Raw genomic sequence first — 24,044 nt, 5'->3', positions numbered from 1 at the left:
ATAAGCTATTCACATTCATATCTTTTGGCACTTCTCAAGGTGTTTCTTTACCTCTATCATCCTCCCCTCCTTTTTACTTCATGCATTTTCAATGGTGGCAAAAATTGGTTCTTGGAATGGGAAAAAACTTAGATGTTATAATGGGAATATCTGTACCACAGAACGTAAACAGATTCACAATATACCTGTGCTATTAAAATTTCAGGGGGGTGAGGGAGGCAATTAGAGAAACAAAAAGTCTGAAAAGAGCTCCTTAGGCAGCTGATTATGTAAAAAACTTTGAGAGACACGGCTTTACTTTCAGCCCAGATCTGTTGTCCTTTCTTCCATAAAGCCCATCCTAACCCAATTCCAGCAAACTTAATTGTTATATACTTATAGACATTTCATTTGTATGTCTGCAGTGTATTTAAGCTGGTTGTATTTCAGCTTTTTCTCCCTTATCTATGAACTTCATAATATTATCAAGTACCAATAGAATGCCTGTAATCAATAGTTAGTGAACTGAATAAAAATGAATTAAAGGGAAATTAGGTTTTATAATAGTTTGGGTTCTTCCAGAAATAGACCCTGAGATTTAAGTGCAAGTAGCCTTTTGGGAAGTTCAGGAAACATTGGTGGGTAGCAGGGAGGTGGGGCAGGGAAGGAGAGGAGGCAGTGAGCTGTGTCATCAAGCTTAATCCTGCGGGAAGTTCTCGGAAATGTGAAAAACCAAGCCTAAAACCAAACCAAAACAAAAAAGTACCCCCAACTCAGAGTTAAACCACTTGTAGGGATGGGGAGCTGGGGTATTTATACTCTGACTCTCTGTCATTCACTGACTGAGGACTCCCAACGATGTTCATCCACTGCACTTGCTTCTGTGGCTTTGGGAAAGGCCCCTGGCAGAGAGAAGCAGGTACTGATGGTGAAGTCACAGGGCAGCCAGACATGGGAAGGCCTTAGGGCTAAAGGCAGGGCACCAGGAGTGTCAGCTGTAGGCTTTCTTAGCACTTTGTGACTAGAATAATAGGAAGAAAGGTGACGAATGGTTTTTGTTTGGAATGGGGGAACTCTTACTTTCTCAATGTCAGTCTCCCTGGTTGAAGTTCAGCTCCATGAATACAGGAAGCATGCTTGTCTTATTCAACACTGTATACCCAGCAGAGTCTCTGATTCAACAAATGAGTGGATTAATGAATAAGTGTCAAAATAAACCAGCACAGGTTTGAGATGTGTTCTTTATTGTGCTCCAGTTCCAGCAAGGTCAGAGCAGGTAGGGCACAAGGTGGTAATGAAAGCTGACAAGTATCAGGTGCAGTTTGCCTTCAACAACTCTTAGAAGACAGGCTAACCACAGGGTAGAATTGCTTCTGCAGGGGGCCAGGGCTGCTGATTGAACCACTGGCATTTTCATGACTGTGCAGCTTAGACTCAGATTCAGATCCACTGAACTCAGACGAGCCCAGGGCAAGTCCTGCCCAGTTTCTTTGTCTGGTCCTGAGGCATTTAGCATTACCTTGGGTTCAGGTGCAGTGAAAACAAGTAATACTGACTGTCAGTGGCCAGTGAAATATCTGTGCCCAGATAAGCTTGAAACCATGAAGAGTCCACATGGTGAGTACCTTCTCTTTCTGTTATGGGCTGAATTGTGCCTGCTTCTCCCTCAAAAAAGACATGTGGAAGTCCTAATCCCTGTTACTTCAGAATGTGACCTTATTTAGAAATAGGGTCTTTACAGAGGTCATCAAGTTAAACTGAGGTCATTAGGATGGGACCTAATCCACTATGGTGTCCTTACAAAAAAGGGAAATTTGGACTCAGAGACAGACATACACAGAGGGAACGTGATGGGAAGACACACAGAGAAGACAGCTATGTGCCTGGAGTGATGCATCTACTAGCCAAGGAATGCCAGGGCTCACCAGCAGACTCCAGAAGCTAGAAGAAGGAGGGAAGGATTCTCGCCCCCCAGCTGCCAAAGAGACCATGGCCCTGTTGACACCTTGATTTGGGGCTTCTTGACTCCAGAACTGTTAGACAATACATTTCTGTTGTTTCAAGTCACCCAGTTTTTGGTACTTTGTTATGGCAGCCCTAGGGAAGTAGTACACTTTCTTTTCCTTTTTCCTTTCTTTCTTTTATTTTATTTTTTTGATCAAGACTTTTCTAAATAATTGTCCTCTCCCTCCCTCTCTTCCTCCTGCTCTTTCCTTGTTTTCTTACATATGCTGCGTTGATAACATAGTTGACATTTGCTTGTGGGTTCCCTGGAGTAAGAAAGGAAATTCCATTCTTTTTTTTTTTATTATTAATTTATTTTATTTATTCGTTTTTTTTGGCTGCGTTGGGTCTTCGTTGCTGTGCATGGGCTTTTTCTAGTTGAGGTGAGCAGGGCTCCTCTTCTTGCAGTGCACAGATTTATTGCGGTGGCTTCTCTTGTTGCAGAGCATGGGCTCTAGGCAAGTGGGCTTCAGTAGTTGTGGCACGTGGGCTCAGTAGTTGTGGCTCACAGGCTCTAGAGCACAGGCTCAGTAGTTGTGGCACAGGGGCTTAGTTGCTCTGCGGCATGTGGGATCTTCCTGGACCAGGGCTCGAACCCATGTGTCCTGCATTGGCAGGCAGATTCTTAACCACTGTGCTACCTGGGAAGCCCGGAAATTCCATTCTTAAACCATTTGGAGAATAGCAGAAAACCCCTCTTCAGATGTTTGGACCTTTTGGCTCTTACTCAAGAGGGAGTCGTTTTCCTCAATGAAATGGTTTGCCATCTCTGCCAGGACTGGGTGGAGATGAGCCTTTTCTGCTGTTGTAGTTTGGTGAGACTGGCCTGAGAGATGGCCTACATCTCCTACATGTTGGATCTTGAGGGGCTGCAGGCATAGAGCCCTTCCTTTCCAAGGAAATTTGTGTGATTTCTGTGAACCAAGTATGGCCATTAGTAATGGTTCCTTTGGCTGAGAGTTGTCAGCATCCTACACGTGAGGCTGGATTGTTGTCTGGTTGTGGACTCGGACCAGAGATCATTACCAAGGTGATTTTCAGAACACAACAGTCTACTTGATGGTAGTGAGCTGTGGTGTGGAGTCAAGAAATGGAAGGAAATGAAGGAAGATGAGAACAGGGTGATTTGGGCGTGTGTGTAGTTTGATAGCTTTGTTTTTAAATTCCAATTATGTTGTTTTTCTTTACTCACTTAGTCATTCGTTTATTCATTAAATATTTATTTCGTGACTGCTCTGTGTCAGGTGCTTTGCGAGGGACGAGGGTTACAAAGAAAAGACAACCTTGTAAACGGTACATTCAGGTGTTATAGGTGGTATGCAAATACTCACTATTGTACAGGTATGGTTCAGGCATAAAGCAGACAGAGAGGTTAATTCTACCTGGGCTGGTGAGGAGTTGAGGAGGTGAGGAGTTTCAGAAAAGCCTTTATAGATGTGATCATAATTGAGAGGACAGTTAACAAAATATTAAAGTTGCTGTCTCCCTCAATGGGGATTAATTTTTGCTCTTTTTAAAAAACTCTCCTAAAGGTATCACGTATAGTAAATGAATTCTCGGTCCTCTGTAGATGACTCTGCAGCGTAGCGCTCTCCACTGACCCCTGATCAAAGCAAACTCTGGTCTTGCCAAAGCTCTGGCATGTCACCTTCCTGACCATTTGAAGCCTGGGCACAAAATTATTTTAAGTTTCCTTCCAACCTGCCAAGATAGTGTTCAATCCTGCATCAACCAAAACATTGTCCTATAGAGGAATTTTGTCTAGCAAAAATGAAGTGAAAATAAAACCAAATGTGTGTAGACGTAAATGTCTGTGTGTTCAGAACATTTATCTGCCAGGTCCTGAGGAGCAGGGTATTTACTGACACCATAAAGCCGAGCATTTCAAATGGGAACGTTTAGGTGTCCCTGGGGCCACACTCAGGGCCTGAATGAAGTCCCTTGGGGGGATGTGAGAAACAGTCTTCGGCATCTTACATAATCTTCACTTCTCTGGGCTTGGTTTTCTTCATCAGTGAAATGAGGGTGTTGGTCTAGTTCATCTGGAAGGTGTAGTCTGTATTGCTGGCTAGTTCCTCCCACAGAGTTTCATGGCTTATGTTTCTACATTTATTTATGAGGGAGGATAGGACCAATATATCTCTAAGAAGAGGTATCTGAGAAGGGCGATAGGAAACTGACCACAATCAGATAGTAGTCAGCATTGGTGAAACCGTAAATATCTGAGATGGAAAGAAATAGGGTCTGGAGGAAAGGACCTTTGGAAATGATAGATAATGCTAATATGCACTTCACAACGTTTTATGTGTATCTCCCAAACACAAAGCATTCTTCAGTGCACCTAGTTTTTAACTGATTAAAAATATGAATTGACTTATGCCTTTGCCTAGGATGCATCACTTTCATCCTATCAACAAGAAAAAGTCAGATAGTTTATAAAATCGTAGCTTCTCTTGAATCCATCAAAGAGCCAGGGCCATAGTACATCCAACCAGCCTACAATATATAGAAAATAAGGCCTCCAAAAAGCGACTACATATGAGTTATGGCTCACGTGTGGAAGAGGATGGGAGGAAGATGGCCTGCAATACAAGAAGGCAAGAAAAATTCAGCTAAAATTATTAACAATTTTCTAAAGATCAATTATGGGCTAGCACAAGAGTATAGAACCCAAGGTGGCTGTATACCTGTGGGGGAGTCACACCGTCTTGCAGTCTTCTCTAAACTGACCGCCACTGGGGCTCAGGAGAGGGATTGAGAGGCAGGCTAGAGGCCAGAGCAAGGTTCCCTTGATGTGTGGTTATCAGGCACAAAGCCTCACCTCAATCTTATCCCTAAGAAGCATAAGATTTCACAGCTAAGGTAGGATGGCAAATCCTACCTTAGGTGAAGGTATAGGTGAAGGAGTCAAGAAATGGTGGTTGAAGGTGAAGACCCATTGTGCATAGGTGAAGACCCATTGTAAATTGTGGAGAGGAAAAGAAAAAATCCTCTACATCTAGGGGACAGGTGGGAAACCAGCCTGGATCCAGAATAGTAGAGGCCCCTTGTAGCAAAGTCAAGATCATTGAGAGCATGATTTCCAAGACTAAAGGACACAGGACATGCCCTAGAAAGCACCTAGTGTCAAGAAATTTCAGTCAACCTTTAGGGGCAGGGAAGAAGTGTCAAGAGAGACTCTTTCACTCAGGTGTACAGAGGAGCCTGAAAGCTGAGGGTGGAGCAGCAATATTGAGACATTCTTCCCAGCAAACCAGACCCCACCCTGAAGACAAAGAAACGTTGGTGGAATTGAAGTCTGTACTACAGCAATAAAGCCCAAACCCAGACTATTTCCAGGCTAGACTGACTTGACACACTGCACTAATGCTCACTAAGCTGTAGAAGGAATGTGGTCCATTTCCGGTATAAATGCATTTACTACACACTCTACTGAAATGATATCTAGAATTCAGTAAAAAATATAAGATGTACAAAAAATCAAGAGAAAAAACAATTTGTCTTCTCCATTGTGAGGAGACAAAGCTATTAGTAAAACCAGACTCAGTGGCGACTAGAGTATGGAGTGTAAAATAACTGTCATTAGTATATCAAAGGCTCTAGAGAAAAAAGTGGAGGGCATACATGAACATATGGGGAATTTCAGCAAAGAGAAACTGTAAGAAAGAATCAAATGAAACTGCTAGAGAAAACAAGAACAAAAACAGCAACAACAGAATAACAGAGATGAAGACAGACTTTAATGAACTCATCAGTAGACTCGACACAACCAAAGGAAAAATAAGTGAACTTGAAGATAGGCCACTGTGTTGATTGTATTGATTTTCTGTGTCATATTTCTTTGATTTCTCCTTTGTCTTTATTATTTGGTTTCTTTTACTCACTTTTGGGTTTCATTTATTTTTCCCTTTTTTTTTCTTAAGTTTGAAGCTGAGTTTATTGAATAGAGAACTTTCTTCTACATTTCTAATCTATTTCTAATATTTCTAATACTGGCATTTATGCTATAAAATTTCCCTTAAGTACCATTTTAGTGGCATCCTAGAATTTTTGATGTATTATGTTTTCATTTTCATTCAGTTCAAACTAATTTCTATTTTACCTCTTGATTTATTCTTTCATCCATGGGTTATTTAGAAGTGTGCTATTTAGTTTCCATATATTTGGAAAATTTACAGGTATTTTTCTGTTATTACTTTGTATAGCTTGAATCCTAAATTTACTTTTTTCGTGGCTCAGCATTTTGTCTGTCTTGGTAAATGTTTTATGTACACTTGAATTCTGTTTTTTGGTAAAGTGGTTTATAATTATCAGTCACGTTAGGTTGGTTGATGGTGCTATTCAAATCTTCTATATCCTTACAGCTTTTCTGTCTACTCATTCTATCGATTTTGGAGAGAGCAGTATTGAAATTGCCAACCGTATTTGTGTTTTTTGTCTACTTATCCTTGTGGTCTATCATATTTATTTGCTTCTTCATATTTAGAGTGAATTTCTTATAGGCAGCATAGAGTTGGGTTTTGTTTTTGATTTAATCTCACTATATCTTTCTTTTATTTGGGATATTTAGGCCATTTATATTTTATATAATTGTTGACATGTTTAATTTTAAATCTGTTATCTTATTTGTTTTCTATTTGTCTTATCGTTTTTTTGGTTAACTTTTTCCTCTATTTCTGCCTTCTTTTTTTATGATTCCATTTTATCTTCTTTATACTTATATATAACTCTTTGGTTTGTTATTTTAGTCATTGCTTTATGGTTTATAGTATACACCTTTAACTTATTACAACCTACCTTCAAATGATATTAAACCACGTCATATATACTGTTAGATCCTTACAATAGTATACTTCCGTTTTTACCTTTTCTGACCATTGTACTAGTGTGGCAATACATCTTACTTTTATATCTGGTAAAATCCCATACCACATTGTTATTATTTTTAGTAATTTTGAATAGTCAAAATTATCTGATAATTATTGTAAATTATAGATAATTATTCATTATCTTTGAATGAATTTTAAATTATAAGAAAGAAACTTATTAGTCTATATAGTTACCCTCTTCTCTGCTCTTCATTCCCTTTTATAGATCTATATTTTCATCTTTTCTTTTGCCCAACTGACTTTCTTTAACATTTCTTATAGAAAAGGTCCACTGGCAATGAATTGTTTCAATTTTATTTTACCTTCATTCTGTATGCAGAATTCTTGATATGCTGTGGTGTAATTTTCTTCTATTTCTTCTGCTTGGGGCTTATTGAGATTCTTGTATTTGTGGGTTTATAATTTCCTCAAATTTAGAAAATTTCTAGCTGTTTCCTCATTTTTTTTCTTGTTTTTCCTTACTTCTCCTCTGGGACTCCATTTATACATATATCAGGATATTTGAAGTTGTCCCTTAGCTCCTTGATGCATTTTTTTTCTTCTTTTCTCTCTGTTTCATTTTGAATAGTTTCTATTGTTATGTCTCCAAGTTCACCAATGTTTTTTTTTTCTATAATGGAATCTGTTAGTAGCACCCAGTGTGCTTTTCCCCTTTACCATTATAGTTTTTATTTTTAGAAGTTAAATTTGTATCTTTTTATATCTTCAATATCTCTACTTACCTGTTGGAATATATGAAATACAGTTTTAATGTCTTTACCTGGTCATTATAACATCTGTGTCATTTTTGGTTGGTTTTATTAATTGATTTGTCTCTATTATGGGTTCTATTTTCCTGCCTTTTTGATTGGATGTCAGACATTTTGAATTTTACCTTGTTGGTTGCTGGATATTTTTGTAATCCTATAAATATTTTTCAACAATTTTTGTGGAATTCAGGTAAATTACTCTGAAGTACTTTGATTATTTTGGATCATCTTTTAAAGATTTGCAGGTGGAATCAGAGTGGCATTTAGTCTAGTGCTAATTATTTCCTACTACTGTGACTAGACATTGAGTACTCTACCCAGTGCCCTATGACTCATGAGTTTTTCCATTCATTGGTGGAAACAGACAATATTGCTGGTTCTGTGTGAGCACCAGCACGTTCACCTCTACTTCTTTCCAATGGTTCTTTTCCTTTGGTTAGTTTCCTTTCATGTATACTCTGATTAGTACACAACTGAATATTTAAGGGGACACTCTGCAGATTTCCAAAGTTCTCTCTGTGTGCAGATATCTCCTTTTATTTGTCTCCCTGGGCTTTCATCTCTGTCACCTTAGCTCAGGGGCTCTGCTGGGCCCTGTTTTTCTCCTCCCTTCATGGCAGCCTGCAAACTCCCTCAAGGTAGTAAGCCAGACAATTGTATAACTTATCTCATTTGTGTCACATCTTTCAGAGATCACTGTCCTTCATTGCCTGATATCCAGTGTCTCACAAACTGTTGCTTCATATTTTTCTTTTTCTAGTTTATTTGGTTGTTTTAGGTGGCAGGATCTATTTGGTTCCTGTTACTCCATCTGGATTGAAAATGAAGTAAAAAATATTGATCTTTAGCAGTTTAATTGAATTCAGTGCAATAAGACACTCATACCACCAGGGGCATGTGGGAATAACTTAGAGAAGAACAGATTTCTAAATGCTTATTCCTATCCCATACTTAGTATGTGGACTGACCAGACAATTGGCCCATTTTATTATTACTTCTCTCTATCATTCACTCACACTCTGTTAATTGAATAATCATAGTTTAAATATAGGTATGAGTTAATTCAGCTGTACTTGAATTTTTTTCATGAGTGGGTGGAATTTTTGTTCTATGCTCCTAGCATTTGTCATTTTCCGTCAGGGGCTGCAAATTCAAATGCCTGTAAGGGTCAAGCAAGTATAGGAGTGAAGTTGGTAAGGCATAAATAGTCACTGGTCTTTATTTATTTATTTTTTATTTTTGGCCGTGTTGGGTCTTCGTTGCTGCGCATGGGCTATCTCTAGTTGTGGCAAGCGGGGGCTACTCTTCATCGCCGTGTGCAGGCTTCTCGTTGTGGTGGCTTCTCTTGTTGTGGAGCATGGGCTCTAGGCATGCAGGCAGCACGCAGGCTTGGTAGTTGCGGCGCGTGGGCTCAGCAGTTGCAGTGCTCAGGCTCTAGGGCTCGAGGGCTTCAATAGTTGTGGCTCGTGGGTTCTAGAGCGCAGGCTCAGTCGTTGTGGCGCACGGGCTTAGTTGCTCTGCGGCATGTGGGATCTTCCCGGACCAGGGATTGAACCCGTGTCCCCTGCATTGGCAGGTGGATTCTTAACCATTGAGCCACCAGGGTAGTCCCCCTGGTCTTTAGAAGGGAAATCTGGCACTGGGGGAAGGAGGGACCATGGTGATTTGCAGAGGAAAACGCCTGAGTAAATACGGGCTTTTGCAACAACCAGCTGGAGCTCACGGTTGCCCTGAGGGAATGCAAGTTGCTTTTGTAGATATTCTGATCTTTCAAGAGAAGTAGAAATGCAAATTTTAATATGTATCTCAGTTTTTGAATATACTTCAAATTTTGATCGTAAAGCAGTCTGTGAATCAAATAAAACTTATTTATAGGCTAAGTATGCCTTCCGGCTGTGAGCTTGCAACCTGTGTTCAACAATAAATTGTTTAACTGTTAACATATACAAAAATAGTTTAGAAAATTACAGAAACCACTGACACTAGGGATACAGCACATAGGTATTTTTTGTGTGTGCATGTGCATATGTATGTATTTCAGATCAGTTAACAAAAAATAAATAAGTAGATACACACACACAAACACACATACACACACTCCGCTGAGTGAGTCTTGCACAAGCCTTGGGGGCTTTTTGCATACTCTGTGGGCATGGAGTTATTTTTATGCTTCTCCCACATAATCTCTTGAGAGAATATGTGATGTTCAAAAGAAATTCTTCCATAATTAAAACTGCATGAATAAATATGGGTGTGTGAACATGAGTATTTTCAGTTAGTTTAATAATAGCTATCAGTTTAATAGATACAGACAGCCTTTTAAATTTATGAATATCTGGATGTAGACTTTAAGCTGTAACTTTTTTGAATATGGCAGTTACTAGGATAATTTGCAGCAGGAAGCTTCATGCCGAATTGGTGTATGTCTTTCTTTTCTTGAAATACCAGATCAACACAAATTGCATTAAAAATTTAATTCTTGAAATAAAATAGTGCAATTTTGTATACGCCTACTAGATTTGGGGAGATTATCCAACCCTGCTTTACTTTTAAAAAGGACAAAAACTAACAAACAAAACCTTTGCACTAAAATGTGTTTAAATGAAAGTTGAATTTAAGTAAAATTTTCTTTTATTCACTCATGTAATTACTCCTAATCATCTAACAAATCATTTGCTGTTTAACAAAATATTTTTCTCATTTTTATGGTTTGTTTTTTGGTAAAAGTGCTAGAATAAATATTTAAAAGCAGAGATCTGAGAATATACATTAGATATAAGCAAAAGATTATTAGATCTAATTTATTAAAGGACACAAAAGTCATCACACCTGTTTCTTTATTCATATGTGGGGCCTGAATACACTTGTTTCTTTAAGAGACAAGTGGTATACAATGTAAGGAAACTACAACTGAGTTCCACTAATTCTTACAGAACCCTAAAGTAATAAAATGATTATGCGTAGAATGTCAAAGCCCTACTGATTTTTGTACACTTGTACAAATTAACATTTGTTTGGGGTACTGAGTTTTTTCCCATTAATTCCATTCACCCACTTGTTCCTTGTGGTTCTCTTGAGAACATTTGCAATATTTCTGAAGCTTGATTAGGGCATTACTGAATCAGTAATTTGCAAGTTAAAACTGACCATTTTAGTCAGCCTTCAAAATGCAAAGATGAGCCAGGGATTAAAACCTTTAATGCCTTCCCTCTAATTTGTGTGAAGACAGTGTTCCAGTTATCTTAGAAAAAGAGGAGGCAGGATTTGCCTTCCAAAGAAGTTTTGTATTTTGGATACAGAATCAATACAAAGGTGAGATACACTGGATTTGAATTGGTAAAATATGTAAATCCCTGCCTGCTAAACTGTCAGAGATTAATGTCTGAATAGGAGTAGGAAGCGCCAACTGTAAAATTATACAGGGCATGGCGATTACCCCATCTGCATAATGGGGCTTGATTTAGAGGCTCTATTTTAGGATCGCACATAAAGCACCAAATGTAGAAAGCAGAGCTTTGTTTAATTTGTCCTAGGCAGTGCCCTAATTTTCTACAACACTATTCACGTCCCTTCTTTAAGAATGAATGACACATTTTCTTTATGGAACCCTGTGCATCCGTCATTTGGGGACTGTAGATTTTCCAAGCTACTCTATTAGATTGCTCTTGTGTTGCCTTTTTATGATGCTACTGGATTATGTTATTTGAGGTTGCATTATCTTTATTGCACTTGTATGTCCATGCAAAGAACAAGTGATATTATTTTTGACTGGTCATAACAAGCATTTTAAAGTTGACAGATGAGAAAACTGAGGCCCAGGAAGTATAAGGCCATGCAGTTCTGACAGAGTTGGTTATAGCAAATGGGTCTTGGCTACTCAGCAAGAATTGGGTATTATTGCAGGTATAGTATTCGACTGTCTCTTGAGACTTGGGAGTCATCTTATTTTGGCAGTAGCTCAGAGAGCTTTGTCTTAAATATTAATAACCTAGGGACTATAATACTTTCTTTGGATTATTATTTGGTACTTGGTCATTAAGGCTCAGCCTATTCAAATAAGTGCAAGATTCACTATTCTTTTTTAAAGATAATGTTGCTATTCATTTATGCGGATTAACATTTATGAGCTCCTTTTAAAATTTTTGTCTCCATTTTATTTTTACAGATGATTTTTTATTAAAAAGTAATTTTGTATTGGTGAGACTCTGAATTTTGAGGATCCTCTAACTCAAGCTCACTTAAGCATAAAAGGCACTGTATTGGTTCATTCTGTCAGTAAGTCTGTGGATAGATCTGAGTCAGATGCAGCTGGATCCAGGGGCTCAGCTTTGTCGTCTGTGACTTTCCATTTCTAAGCTCTCCTGTTGTCTCTGTGTGGTATTATCATTCACAGACGGACCTTGGAGGGAGAGAAGGTCAGCAGCAGCTCTGAACTCTTTACCCCCATTTAGCAAACCTACATATCAACCTCCCAGGTGATTCTGTTCAGCCAATCTTGAGTTTCATCTGAACCAATTCCTTTGGCCAGGTACATGGGGGTACTCAGATGGTCAGCCTGTGTCACGTATTCTTTCCCAATGTTTGGGGGTGGGGAATTATGAATGACAGCCCCATTTCACAAAGCAGCATATGGTAGTGGAGAAGTTTCCCTAAGGAAGGGGCAGAAGAGTGTTCTTATCAGAAGCAGCTTTAGCTATTACACTTCGATCACTGAAGGTTTACAAGACAGACTCAGAGTTACATAAAAATGTTAATTTTCTGTAACAGTATGTATTGTTGTAGACTCAATGATTCATCACATGATCTACATTTTATTTCCCTCTTTACTTTCATCCTTTCACAGTGGACAAAAAGGACAATGCCATTAAAGAAAAAAAACACTTTTTTTCTTTAATGTTTTAAAGACATTAAAAAAAAACATTTTCTCTATTTCACTTTCAAATATTGTCTTAGCCTTTTTCTTTAGCTCTTCTAAGGAACTCCTCATGTAGAATTGTAGTTGTCATTTGATTGAATAGTCTCTACTGATTGTGAGAAATCTTTCAAGCAGAGGTTCACATTTTATTTCTGTTCCAGCTGTGCCTCTCACAGTGCTGGCTGAGTGGGGGTGTTGAGTAAAGGTGGATGGTTGGATTGGTGAGTGATTACAGGGCAGCTGTCTACCTGGCTGGAGATGCCCAAACTCTGAAGAATTATGTAGTTGAGGTTACACAACACATTGTGTTGAATTTGGAATTTGAACTCCCTTATTTTCCTATCCCTAATTTAGAGTTAAAAAAAAAAGCTTATTTCTTTTACTTAGCTCCCAGGCAAGGGGGCCTTACATGTGCCCATCTGTAACTTCCAGTCTCTCTGTGTGCCTAGTAATTGAACCATTTGGTTCTGACAGGAATTACAATGGGGACAGGAAGACAGTCTCAGAACTTCTGGGCAGTTTGATTGTCCAACCCGCATGAGGACAGGGCCACTTCTAGTGCCATCTTCGGGACCTTCCTGTGTGGCACGAGTCAGGCTGAGTTGAGCTTCAATTTCATGTACCTCTCGTAGAGCGCCAGCAAAATGGCAGCCGAGGGAGAGTGTCCCCACTTGCTCATTACTTTGTCTTCTGAGCCCCTCTCCCTTTATCATCTTCATCCCACAGCTCCAGATAGTTGCTCACAGAGGCAAACCAACTTCAGCTGTCCCTCCCAGTGATCTCTGTTGCTCTTCCCAGACCACTTTGCAACCCTAAACCTGCACCCTCTTGGACTGGAATCAATTAAGAGCAAAGACAGAAACTTCCAGATTAATATGAAGACTTGCATTTATGCAATTAATATGAAGATTTCCTTACATTTAAAAAACTGCAAATCACTACTCCTTGGGAGACCTAAGTGCAAGTCTCTCTCCCATTTAAAAAATATCAGAGCTGGCAACTTTGTATTCTAAAAAGTGGCTTTATCAGTTAGGGTTAAGTCAGAAAGACAGAAGTACTAGGAGATATATATTAAGAGGTTTATTCAAGGAGTTGGTTTATGTGATTGTAGGGGCTGGCTAGGCAAGTTTGAAATCCTTAGGGCAGGCTGTCAGGAAGGGTGGGCTGGAACTCTGACATAGACTGAAATAGCTATTCACAGGTGGAATTTCTTCTTCAGGGAAGCCTCAGCTCACCTATTAAGGCCTTTAACTTGATTTAATCAGGCCCACCCAGATTATCTAAAGTAATCTCCCTTACTTCCATTCAACTGATTATGGACTTTAACCACATTCACAAAGTACCTTCATGGCAGTACCTAGATTAGTATTTGATTGAATATCTGAGCATGGTAGCCTCGCCAAGTTAACATGTAAAACTGATCATCAAAGTGGTCAGTTGGAGTTCTAGTAGATTCTGTGTGGACTTGTGAAATGCAGGCCTTGTCCTGATACAGATTTCAAAACCTCTACTGCCTTTATATTGAGTTGTATGGGAACTGTTTTTGGTGATTTACATTTAGGTGAATGTACTTGTGTATATATGTCATCATTCACTTCTTTCAGTACTGTGTTTGTTTCACAAACCATAGCAGGTCCAGAAAGATCAAGTTGGATGAAGTAGTGAGCAGGTATACTTCATGAACCCTGGTTTACAGATCATTATTTTTACATTTGTGCTGTGTATTTTTCTTTCACTTTATTACCTGCATTACCTTCCACAAATACTCGTTGGACATCTGTGAGGTCTCAGGTGATGTTTTAGGTACTTGGGAGACTTCATTGATTCAAACAGCTTCTGTTTATATGGCACTTATATTCTAGTGGACAGTGAAAGACAATAAAATACACTTCATAGTGGTGATAAGTAGTGATAAGAATAATAAAGCAGGGGAAGGGACCAGACAGTAATGAGTATTTATGTGTACCAAACTTAGCTACGTAATTTGTAGGGCCCAGTACAAAATGAAAATCAATGTCCTCCATTCAAAAAGTAGAAAAAAGTGCCATTAAAAGTACTGACAATAAAGCTTTTTCTTTTCTTCCATGAATCTCTCTCTGGAATCATGGTGGTTTCTCTTCCTTTTTTTTTTTTTTTTTTTTAATTTGCGGTTTAATCCTTTTCTAAGTTTAAAAAATTTTTAAAATTTTAGATTATTGACATGAATTTATCATTCATCATTTACTGGACCCAAGTAAATGGGAGGGTAATGGATGGAAAATGAGGTTAGAGCCACTTTGGGTCCCTGAATCATGCATGGGCTTGAAGGCCAAAGTAAGGACTTAGAATTTTTCAGTGAGAAGAGGGGAAGACTTGGGAGACTTTTGGCAGAAGGGTGACAGCCATGGTGGGATTTTAGAAAGATTCCCTTTGGCTGCTGTGTGGCAAGGTTGGAAATGGCAGGACTAGTTTGGAAGCTGCTATAATAGACCAAACAATGATGGTGCCTGGATTGGGTATATAGATAGATAGTGGTGATTAAACATGGTTGGATTCTGGGCATATTTCAAAACTAGTGCCAACAGGAGTTGCATATAGAATGAATATTTACTTAGAGTCCTGGCCTGGGGCAGCAGTTAAAATGGTCCATTGAGAAACAGCGAATTTTCTAAAGTTCCACAGCCAATGCATGGCAGAAGTAGAGAAGGCAGAAAACAGAAGTCCTGTGTGTGTGTGTTTTTCATCAGCTCTTCTCCTTTTTCATTACCTCTAGACTTTCCCCAAAGTATCTCCTGTAACATCCCCTTCCCAACATCTTTACTTATTTTGCTGAATTCAGCATGGATTACATGTCTAGAATCTCATCTGTTCGTATCACTTTGGAAGAACCTCTCAGAGCAAGGTCCTGGTGACTCTGCCACTGCCCCATGTTTTCATGGCATCTGTGTAGGGGTTGGCTGTTTCTCACAGTTTCATTTTGGTGGTATCCTGACAGTTTTTTCCTTCTATTTCACTTGATACCTTTTGGCCTGCTCTAGTAAAACAGAATTCATAAAACAAAGATTTTGTTTTGTTTTGGCCTGATATCACAACAAAACAATTCTGAAAACCCATGCCACTGGGTTTGCTGTACAGTTGCACCCTGTATAGTTCCAAATGATTTAACTCTGTTTGACTTATTTTTTTTCTGCTTTCCAGCACTTTCAGACCATGCTGAAGTCTAAGTTGAATGTCCTAACACTGAAAAAGGAACCTCTGCCAGCAGTCATTTTCCATGAGCCTGAGGCCATTGAGCTGTGCACCACCACGCCCCTGATGAAGACCAGGACTCACAGTGGCTGCAAGGTATGAGGCACGTGGCCATCAGGGAACCTCCTGGTGGGACCCACAAAAGGATGTATGCCCTTAAGGCTCTTGTTCAAAGTGATAACTTTTTTAGGAATGAAAATATCAAACGACTAACAGAATAAGCTCATTGAGTGACGGTAGTCTGAATCCATACCCTGCTTTATTTTTCTTGATGATATAGCACTCTTCATCATTTTGGGGTTCACATACAGACATAAGTTTGGTATGTGTGAATGAAATAGTAATCTCGCCATATTTTCTTTTTTTTCTTTAACATCTTTATTGGAGTATAATTGCTTTACAATGTTGTGTTAGTTTCTGCTGTATAACAAAGTGAATCAGCTATATGTATACATATATACCCACATCCCCTCCCTCTTGCATCTCCCTCCCACCCTCCCTACCCCACCCCTCTAGGTGGTCACAAAGCACTGAGCTGATCTCCCCGTAGGATGCAGCTGCTTCCCACTAGCTATCTATTTTACATTTGGTAGTGTATATATGTCCATGCCACTCTCCCACTTCGTCCCAGCTTACCCTTTCCTCTCCCCATGTACTCAAATTCATTCTCTATGTCTGCGTCTTAATTCCAGAACCATTCATCAGAACCATTATTTTTTTTAGATTGCATATATATGTGTTTGCATACAGTATTTGTTTTTCTCTTTCTGACTTAATTCATTCTGTTTGACAGTCCCTAGGTCCATCCACCTCACTACAAATAACTCAATTTCATTTCTTTTTATGGCTGAGTAATATTCCATTGTATATATGTGCCACATCTTCTTTATCCATTCATCTGTTGATGGATACTTAGGTTGCTTCCATGTCCTGGCTATTGTAAGTAGAGCTGCAATGAACATTGTGGTACATGACTCTTTTTGAATTATGGTTTTCTCAGGGTATATGCCCAGGAGTGGGATTGCTGGGTCATATGGTAGTTCTATTTTTAGTTTTTCAAGGAACCTCCATACTGTACTCCATAGTGGCTGTATCAATTTACATTCCCACCAACAGTGCAAGAGGGTTCCTTTTTCTCCACACCCTCTTCAGCATTTATTGTTTGTAGATTTTTTGATGATGGCCATTCTGACTGGTGTGAGGTGATACCTCATTGTAGTTTTGATTTGCATTTCTCTAATGATTAGTGATGTTGAGCATCCTTTCATGTGTTTGTTGGCCATCTGTGTATCTTCTTTGGAGAAATGTCTATTTAGATCTTCTGCCCATTTTTGGATTGGGCTGTTTGTTTTTTAGATATTGAGCTGCGTGAGCTGCTTGTATGTTTTGGAGATTAATCCTTTGTCAGTTGCTTCATTTGCAAATATTTTCTCCCATTCTGAGGGTTGTCTTTTCGTCTTGTTTATGGTTTCCTTTGCTGTGCAAAAGCATTTAAGTTTCATTTGGTCCCATTTGTATATTTTTGTTTTTATTTCCATTTTTCTAGGAGGTGGGTCAAAAAGGATCTTGCTGTGATTTATGTCAAAGACTGTTCTTCCTGTGTTTTCCTCTAAGAGTTTTATAGTGTCTGGCCTTACATTTAGGTCTTTAATTCATTTTGAGTTTATTTTTGTGTATGGTGTTAGGGAGTGTTCTAATTTCATTCTTTTACATGTAGCTGTCCAGTTTTCCTAGCACCACTTATTGAAAAGGCTGTCTTTTCTCAAATGTATATTCTTGCCTCCTTCATCAAATATAAGGTGACCATTTGTGCGTGGGTTTATCTCTGGGCTTTCTATCCTGTTCCATTGATCTATATTTCTGTTTTTGTGCCAGTACCATACTGTGTTGATTACTGTAGCTTTGTAGTATAGTCTGAAGTCAGGGAGCCTGATTCCTCCAGCTCCGTTTTTCTTTCTCAAGATTGCTTTGGCTATCCGGGGTCTTTTGTGGTTCCAAACATATTGTGACATTTTTTGTTCTAGTTCTTGGAAAAATGCCATTGGGAGTTTGACAGGGATTGCATTGAACCTGTAGATTGCTTTGGGTAGTATAGTCATTTTCACATTGTTGATTCTTCCAATCCAAGAACATGGTATGTCTCTCCATCTGTTTGTATCATCTTTAATTTCTTTCATCAGTGTCTTATTGTTTTCTGCATACAGGTCTTTTGTCTCCTTAGGTAGGTTTATTCCTAGGTATTTTATTCTTTTTGTTGGGAGTGTTTCCTTAATTTCTCTTTCAGATTTTTCATCATTACTGTATAGGAAGGCAGGAGATTTCTGTGCATTAATTTTGTATCCTGCTACTTTACCAAATTTATTGATTAGCTCTAGTAGTTTTCTGGTAGCATCTTTAGGATTCTCTATGTATAGTATCATGTCATCTGCAAACAGTGACAGCTTTACTTCTTTTCCAATTTGGATTCCTTTTATTTCTTTTTCTTCTCTGATAGCTGTGGCTAAAACTTCCAAAACTATGTTGAATAATAGTGGTGAGAGTGGGCACCCTTTTCTTGTTCCTGATTTTAGTGGAAATGGTTTCAGTTTTTCACCATTGAGAACGATGTTGGCTGTGGTTTGTCATATATGGCCTTTATTACGTTTGAGGTAAGTTCCCTTTATGCCTACTTTCTGGAGAGTTTTTATGATAAATGGGTGTTGAATTTTGTCGAAAGCTTTTTCTGCATGTATTGAGATTATCATATGGCTTTTATCCTTCAGTTTTTTAACATGGTTTATCACATTGATTGATTTGCATATATTGAAGAATCCTTGCATTCCTGGGATAAACCCCACTTGATCATGGTGTATGATCCTTTTCATGTGCTGTTGGATTCTGTTTGCTAGTATTTTGTTGAGGATTTTGCATCTATGTTCATCAGTGTTATTGGTCTGTAGTTTTCTTTTTGTGTGACATTTTTGTCTAGTTTTGTTTTCAGGGTGATGGTGGTCTCGTAGAATGAGATTGGGAGTGTTCCTCTGTCTTATATTTTGGAAGAGTTTGAGAAGGATAGGTGTTAGCTCTTCTCTAAATGTTTGATAGAATTTGTCCGTGAAGCCATCTGGTCCTGGGCTTTTGTTTGTTGGAAGATTTTTAATCACAGTCTCAATTTCAGTACTTGTGATTGGTCTGTTTTTATTTTCTGTTTCTTCCTGGTTCAGTCTCAGAAGTTTGTGCTTTTCTAAGAATTTGTCCATTTCTTCCAGGTTGTCCATTTTATTGGCATAGAGTTGCTTGTAGTAATCTCTCATGATTCTTTGTATTTTTGCAGTGTCAGTTGTTACTTCTCCTTTTTTATTTCTAATTCTGTTGACTTGAGTCTTTTCCCTTTTTTCCTGATGAGTCTGGCTAATGGTTTATCAATTTTGTTTATCTTCTCAAAGAACTAGCTTTTGGTTTTATTGATGTTTGCTATTGTGTCCTTCATTTCTTTTTCATTTCTTTCTGATCTGAGTTTTATGATTTCTTTCCCTCTGCTAACTTTGGTTTTTTTTTGTTCTTCTTTCTCTAATTGCTTTAGGTATAAGATTAGGTTGTTTATTTGAGATTTTTCTGGTTCCTTGAGGTAGGATTGTACTGCTATAAACTTCCTTTTTAGAACTGCTTTTGCTACATCACATAGGTTTTGGGTCGTCGTGTTTTCATTGTCATTTTTTTTTAAGTATCTTCTGATTTCCTCTTTGATTTCCTCTTTGATCTCTTTGTTATTTAGTAGTATATTGCTTAGCCTCCATGTGTTTGTATTTTTTACAGTTTTTTTTCCTGTAATTGATATCTGGTCTTACAGCATTTTGGTCAGAAAAAGTACTTGATACAATTTCAATTTTCTTAAATTTACCAAAGCTTGATTTGTGACCCAAGGCATGATCTATCCTGGAGAATGTTCCATGAGCACTTGAGAAGAAAGTGTATTCTGTTATTTTTGGATGGAATGTCCTATAAATATCAGTTAAGTCCGTCTTGTTTAATGTGTCATTTGACGCTTGTGTTTCCTTATTTATTTTCATTTTGGATGATCTATCCATTGGTGAAAGTGAGGTGTTAACGTCCCATACTACTTTTGTGTTACTGTTGATTTCCCCTTTTTTGGCTGTTAGCATTTGCCTTATGTATTGAGGTGCTCCTATGTTGGGTGCATAAATATTTACAATTGTTATATCTTCTTCTTGGATTGATCCCTTGAACACTATGTAGTGTCCTTCTTTGTCTCTTGTAATAGTCTTTATTTTAAAGTCGATTTTGTCTGATATTAGAGTTGCTACTCCAGCTTTCCTTTGATTTCCGTTTGCATGGAATATCTTTTTCCATCCCCTCACTTTCCGTCTGTATGTGTCCCTAGGTGTGAAGTGGCTGTCTTGTAGACAGCATATATACGGGTCTTGTTTTTGTATCCATTCAGCCAGTCTGTGTCTTTTGGTTGGAGCATTTAATCCATTTACATTTAAGGTAATTATTGATATGTATGTTCCTATTACCATTTTCTTAATTGTTTGGGGTTTGTTATTGTAGTCTTGTCCCTCTCTTGTCCCTTTCCTGCCTAGAGAAGTTCCTTTAGCATTTCTGTAAAGCTGGTTTGGTGGTGCTGAATTCTCTTAGGTTTTCTTGTCCATAAATGTTTTAATTTCTCCATCGAATCTGAATGAGATCCTTGCTGGATATAGTAATCTTGATTGTAGGTTTTTCCCTTTCATCAGTTTATATATGTCCTGCCACTCCCTTCTGGCTTGCAGAGTTTCTGCTGAAAGATCAGCTGTTAACTTTATGGGGATTCCCTTGTATGTTATTTGTTGCTTTTCCCATTCTGCTTTTAATATTTTTTCTTTGTATTTAATTTTTGATAGTTTGATTAATATGTGTCTTGGCATATGTCTCCTTGGATTTATCCTGTATGGGACTCTGTGCTTCCTGGACTTGACTGACTGTTTCCTTTCCCATATTAGGGAAGTTCTCAACTATAATCTCTTCAAATATTTTCTCAGACCCTTTCTTTTTCTCTTCTTCTTCTGCGACCCCTAGAATTCGAATGTTTGTGCGTTTAATGTTGTCCCAGAGGTCTCTGAGACTGTCCTCAATTCTTTTCATGTTTTTTTCTTTATTCTGCTCCGTGGTAGTTATTTCCACTATTTTATCTTCCAGGTCACTTATCTGTTCTTCTGCCTCAGTTATTCTGCTATTGATTCCTTCTAGAGAATTTTTAATTTCATTTTTTGTGTTGTTTATCATTGTTTGTTTGGTCTTTAGTTCTTCTAGGTCCTTGTTAAACGTTTCTTGTATTTTCTCCATTCTGTTTCCAAGATTTTGGATCATCTTTACTATCATTACTCTGAATTCTTTTTCAGGTAGACTGCCTATTTCCTCTTAATTTGTTTGGTCTGGTGGGTTTTTACTTTGCTTCTTCATGTGCTGCGTATTTATCTGTCTTTTCATTTTGCTTAACTGACTGTGTTTGGGGTCTCCTTTTTGTAGGCTGCAGGTTAGTAATTCCCGTTGTTTTTGGTGTCTGCCCCCAGTGGGTATGGTTGGTTCATTGGGCTGTGTAGGCTTCCTGGTGGAGGAAAGTGGAGCCTGTGTTCTGGTGGATGAGAATGGATTTTGTCTTTCTGGTGGGCAGGAGCACATTCGGTGGTGTGTTTTGGGGTGTCTGTGAACTTATTATGATTGTAGGCAGCCTCCCCGCTAATGGGTGGGTTTGTGTTCCTTTCTTGCTAGTTGTTTGGTATGGGGTGTCCAGCATTGGAGCTTGCTGGTCATTGAGCGGAGCTGGGTCTTAGCATTGAGACGGAGATCTCTGGGAGAGCTGTTGCCAGTTGATATTATATGCAGCTGGGAGGTCTCTGGTGGTCCAATGTCCTGAACTCGGCTCTCCCACCTCAGAGGCTCAGGTCTGACATCAGGCCAGAGCACCAGGACCTTGTTAGCCACACAGCTCAGAAGAAAAGGGAGAAAAAAAGAAAGAAAAAAAAATAATTAAAAATAATAAATAAATAAAATAAAATAGAATGAAATAAAATAATCAAATTAAAAAATAAAAAAATAATTAAAATTAAAAAATAAGAATGTAATTAAAAAAGAGAAAGAAGAGAGCAACCAAACCAATAAACAAATCTACCAATGATAACAAGCGCTAAAATCTATACTAAGATAAACATAAAAATCAGAAACAAGTCAGTCGCCGACAGGAATCCCAAAGTCTACAGTTGCTCCCAAAGTCCACTGCCTCAATTTTGGGTCGATTTGTTTTCTATTCAGGTATTCCACAGATGCAGGGTACCTCAAGTTGACTCTGGGGATTTAATCCCTGCTCCTTGATGCCGCATGGAGAAATTTCCCTTTCTCTTCTTTGTTCTCATGGCTCCTGGCGTTCAGCTTTGGTTTTCGCTCCTCCTCTTTTGGGAAGTCTGAGGTCTTCTGCCAGCGTTCAGTAGGTGTTCTGTGGGAGTTGTTCCACATGTGGATGTATTTTTGATGTATTTGTGGGGAGGGAGGTGATCTCTACATCTTACTCCTCCACCATCTTGAAGGTCTGTTTTATCTGACAGTCCAGCAGGTCCATGTTAATTGCCAGCAACGTGCTCCTGTATGTATCCCACATAATCTGTATTAAGAAGAGCCTTATTGGAAGAAATTCAGCATAGTGATGAAGAACACAGGCTCTGGGATCAAATCCTGACTCAGCCAATTGTACTTCGTGTCACCTTGGACAGATAACTCACTCCCTTGGCCTCCATTTTCTCATCTCCCTGCATGCATCCTTTTTCGACCCCTGTGATGCCCCAGGGTCTTCAGACCCCTGATCAGCAGCCTTCTGAGTAGCTGACTGGCCTCCTGCTCCCTGGAGAGCCTCACCACAAACAGCTCACTGCTCTCAACTCTTAGCATATTTTCTGTAGCCCTATGGAACTTTGCACCTGACAAGAAAAGTCCTGTCCTTAATGATAATTCCTCCCTTTGTATTTGCAGTCTGAATAAAATATATCTTAAAGATCAAAAAACAAAACAAATTTCTCAATGGTTGTACTTCCAAATCCTTTGGGGGTAATTTTTACATTTTTGTTTTGCTTCAGCTCTCAAAATTTATGCCAATATTCATGCCTCAGAATCCATTTAAAAAACGTTTCTCATTTATGTAAACCATAATGCTGAAATGGAAAGAAAACTAGAAATGTAATGCATAATTTTGGTAAGCTTTTGGCTTCTTTCTCACACAATATTCTTTTTTGCATATGTTGATGAATATAGTCATCGGTTTAGAGGTAACAAAGAAAATATGTCTTATGCATATTTTGTCATCACAAATTTGTTTTGAGTAGTGAAATTAAACTAACGGGCAGGAAAATGCATATTTGCTTGTGGATTTCTTTTATAACCTGTAGGTATGCTCCTTTCCTTATTGCTTTCCAGGTTAGGGAAGCAAAGATCCATTGATCTTTCCTGCTGCAGTATTCCGTCCCCTCCCCAGTTCTTGCATAGCTGTGGTCCGATTGGAGCCTGCAACAATCTTGAGTGTGTGTACAAAACCTCACACACATCCATTCATCCCACAAATACTCTGGGTGCTCAGTGTCTGCCCGGCACAGGAGGCACTGAGAGCAAGACCCCACCCAGCATCTTTATGGGGCTTAACTGGTAGTTGAAGGAGGAGGGAGGAATAAGCACAGACGAACAGACATTGGCTGGTGAGAAAGCCAGCGTGTGAAGAACTTGGAGAAGAATCTGTCAGGCAGAAGGAGCGGGAGGGCTAATTCCCAGAGGTGGAAATGGTCTTGTGCATTTTAGACGGAAAACAATGGGCCAGCGAACCTGGGAAGGTGAGAAAGTTGTGGTTTGTAGTGGAGTCTGGTGCGCGTCCTGCTATAGGGAGCCTTGATGTCATGGCAAGGAGTTTAGATTTTGTTCTGAGTACTATGGAGAAGTATTCGAGGGATTTAGGCAAGTGAGTTATATGACTCCATTTGAAAAAGTGTTTTTAAATGGTAATTCTGCTAAGGTGAACTTCCAGCTTCCAGAAAGCAGCGGCCAGTGGCTCTGCTTCAGTAGGAGAGAGTGGACCCACAGAATTGCCTTCAGTCCCATTGTATGCAATGCTTTTGGTGAACTGGTGATATAAAGGAATTATAAAACTACTCATTAAATTTGAAAGTGATAAGAAATCAAATTGGGTTATATTTCCTTTAGAGATTTCCTAAAGTCATTTTGAATTCTGTTCCTGTTGGGAAAAATGGTCCCTCAGAAGCAAGA

General features: G+C 38.8%; 1 protein-coding gene across 2 annotated transcripts in view; it reads left to right on the top strand.

The window, feature by feature from the left end:
* The window catches only part of PID1 (phosphotyrosine interaction domain containing 1), a 254,086-nt gene that overhangs the window by 100,343 nt on the left and 129,699 nt on the right, over positions 1-24,044 (top strand). For both annotated transcript variants that reach the window (XM_061205661.1, XM_061205670.1), the window contains exon 2: positions 15,714-15,860. In XM_061205661.1, coding sequence (XP_061061644.1) covers positions 15,714-15,860 — 147 coding nt within the window. The remainder of the gene's footprint in view (positions 1-15,713; positions 15,861-24,044) is intronic.

Source organism: Eubalaena glacialis, chromosome 1 (genome assembly GCF_028564815.1).
Source record: "Eubalaena glacialis isolate mEubGla1 chromosome 1, mEubGla1.1.hap2.+ XY, whole genome shotgun sequence".
Taxonomy (NCBI): domain Eukaryota; kingdom Metazoa; phylum Chordata; class Mammalia; order Artiodactyla; family Balaenidae; genus Eubalaena; species Eubalaena glacialis.
The sequence above is the reverse complement of the archived record's forward strand: the minus strand, read 5'-3'. Positions and strand labels throughout refer to the sequence as shown.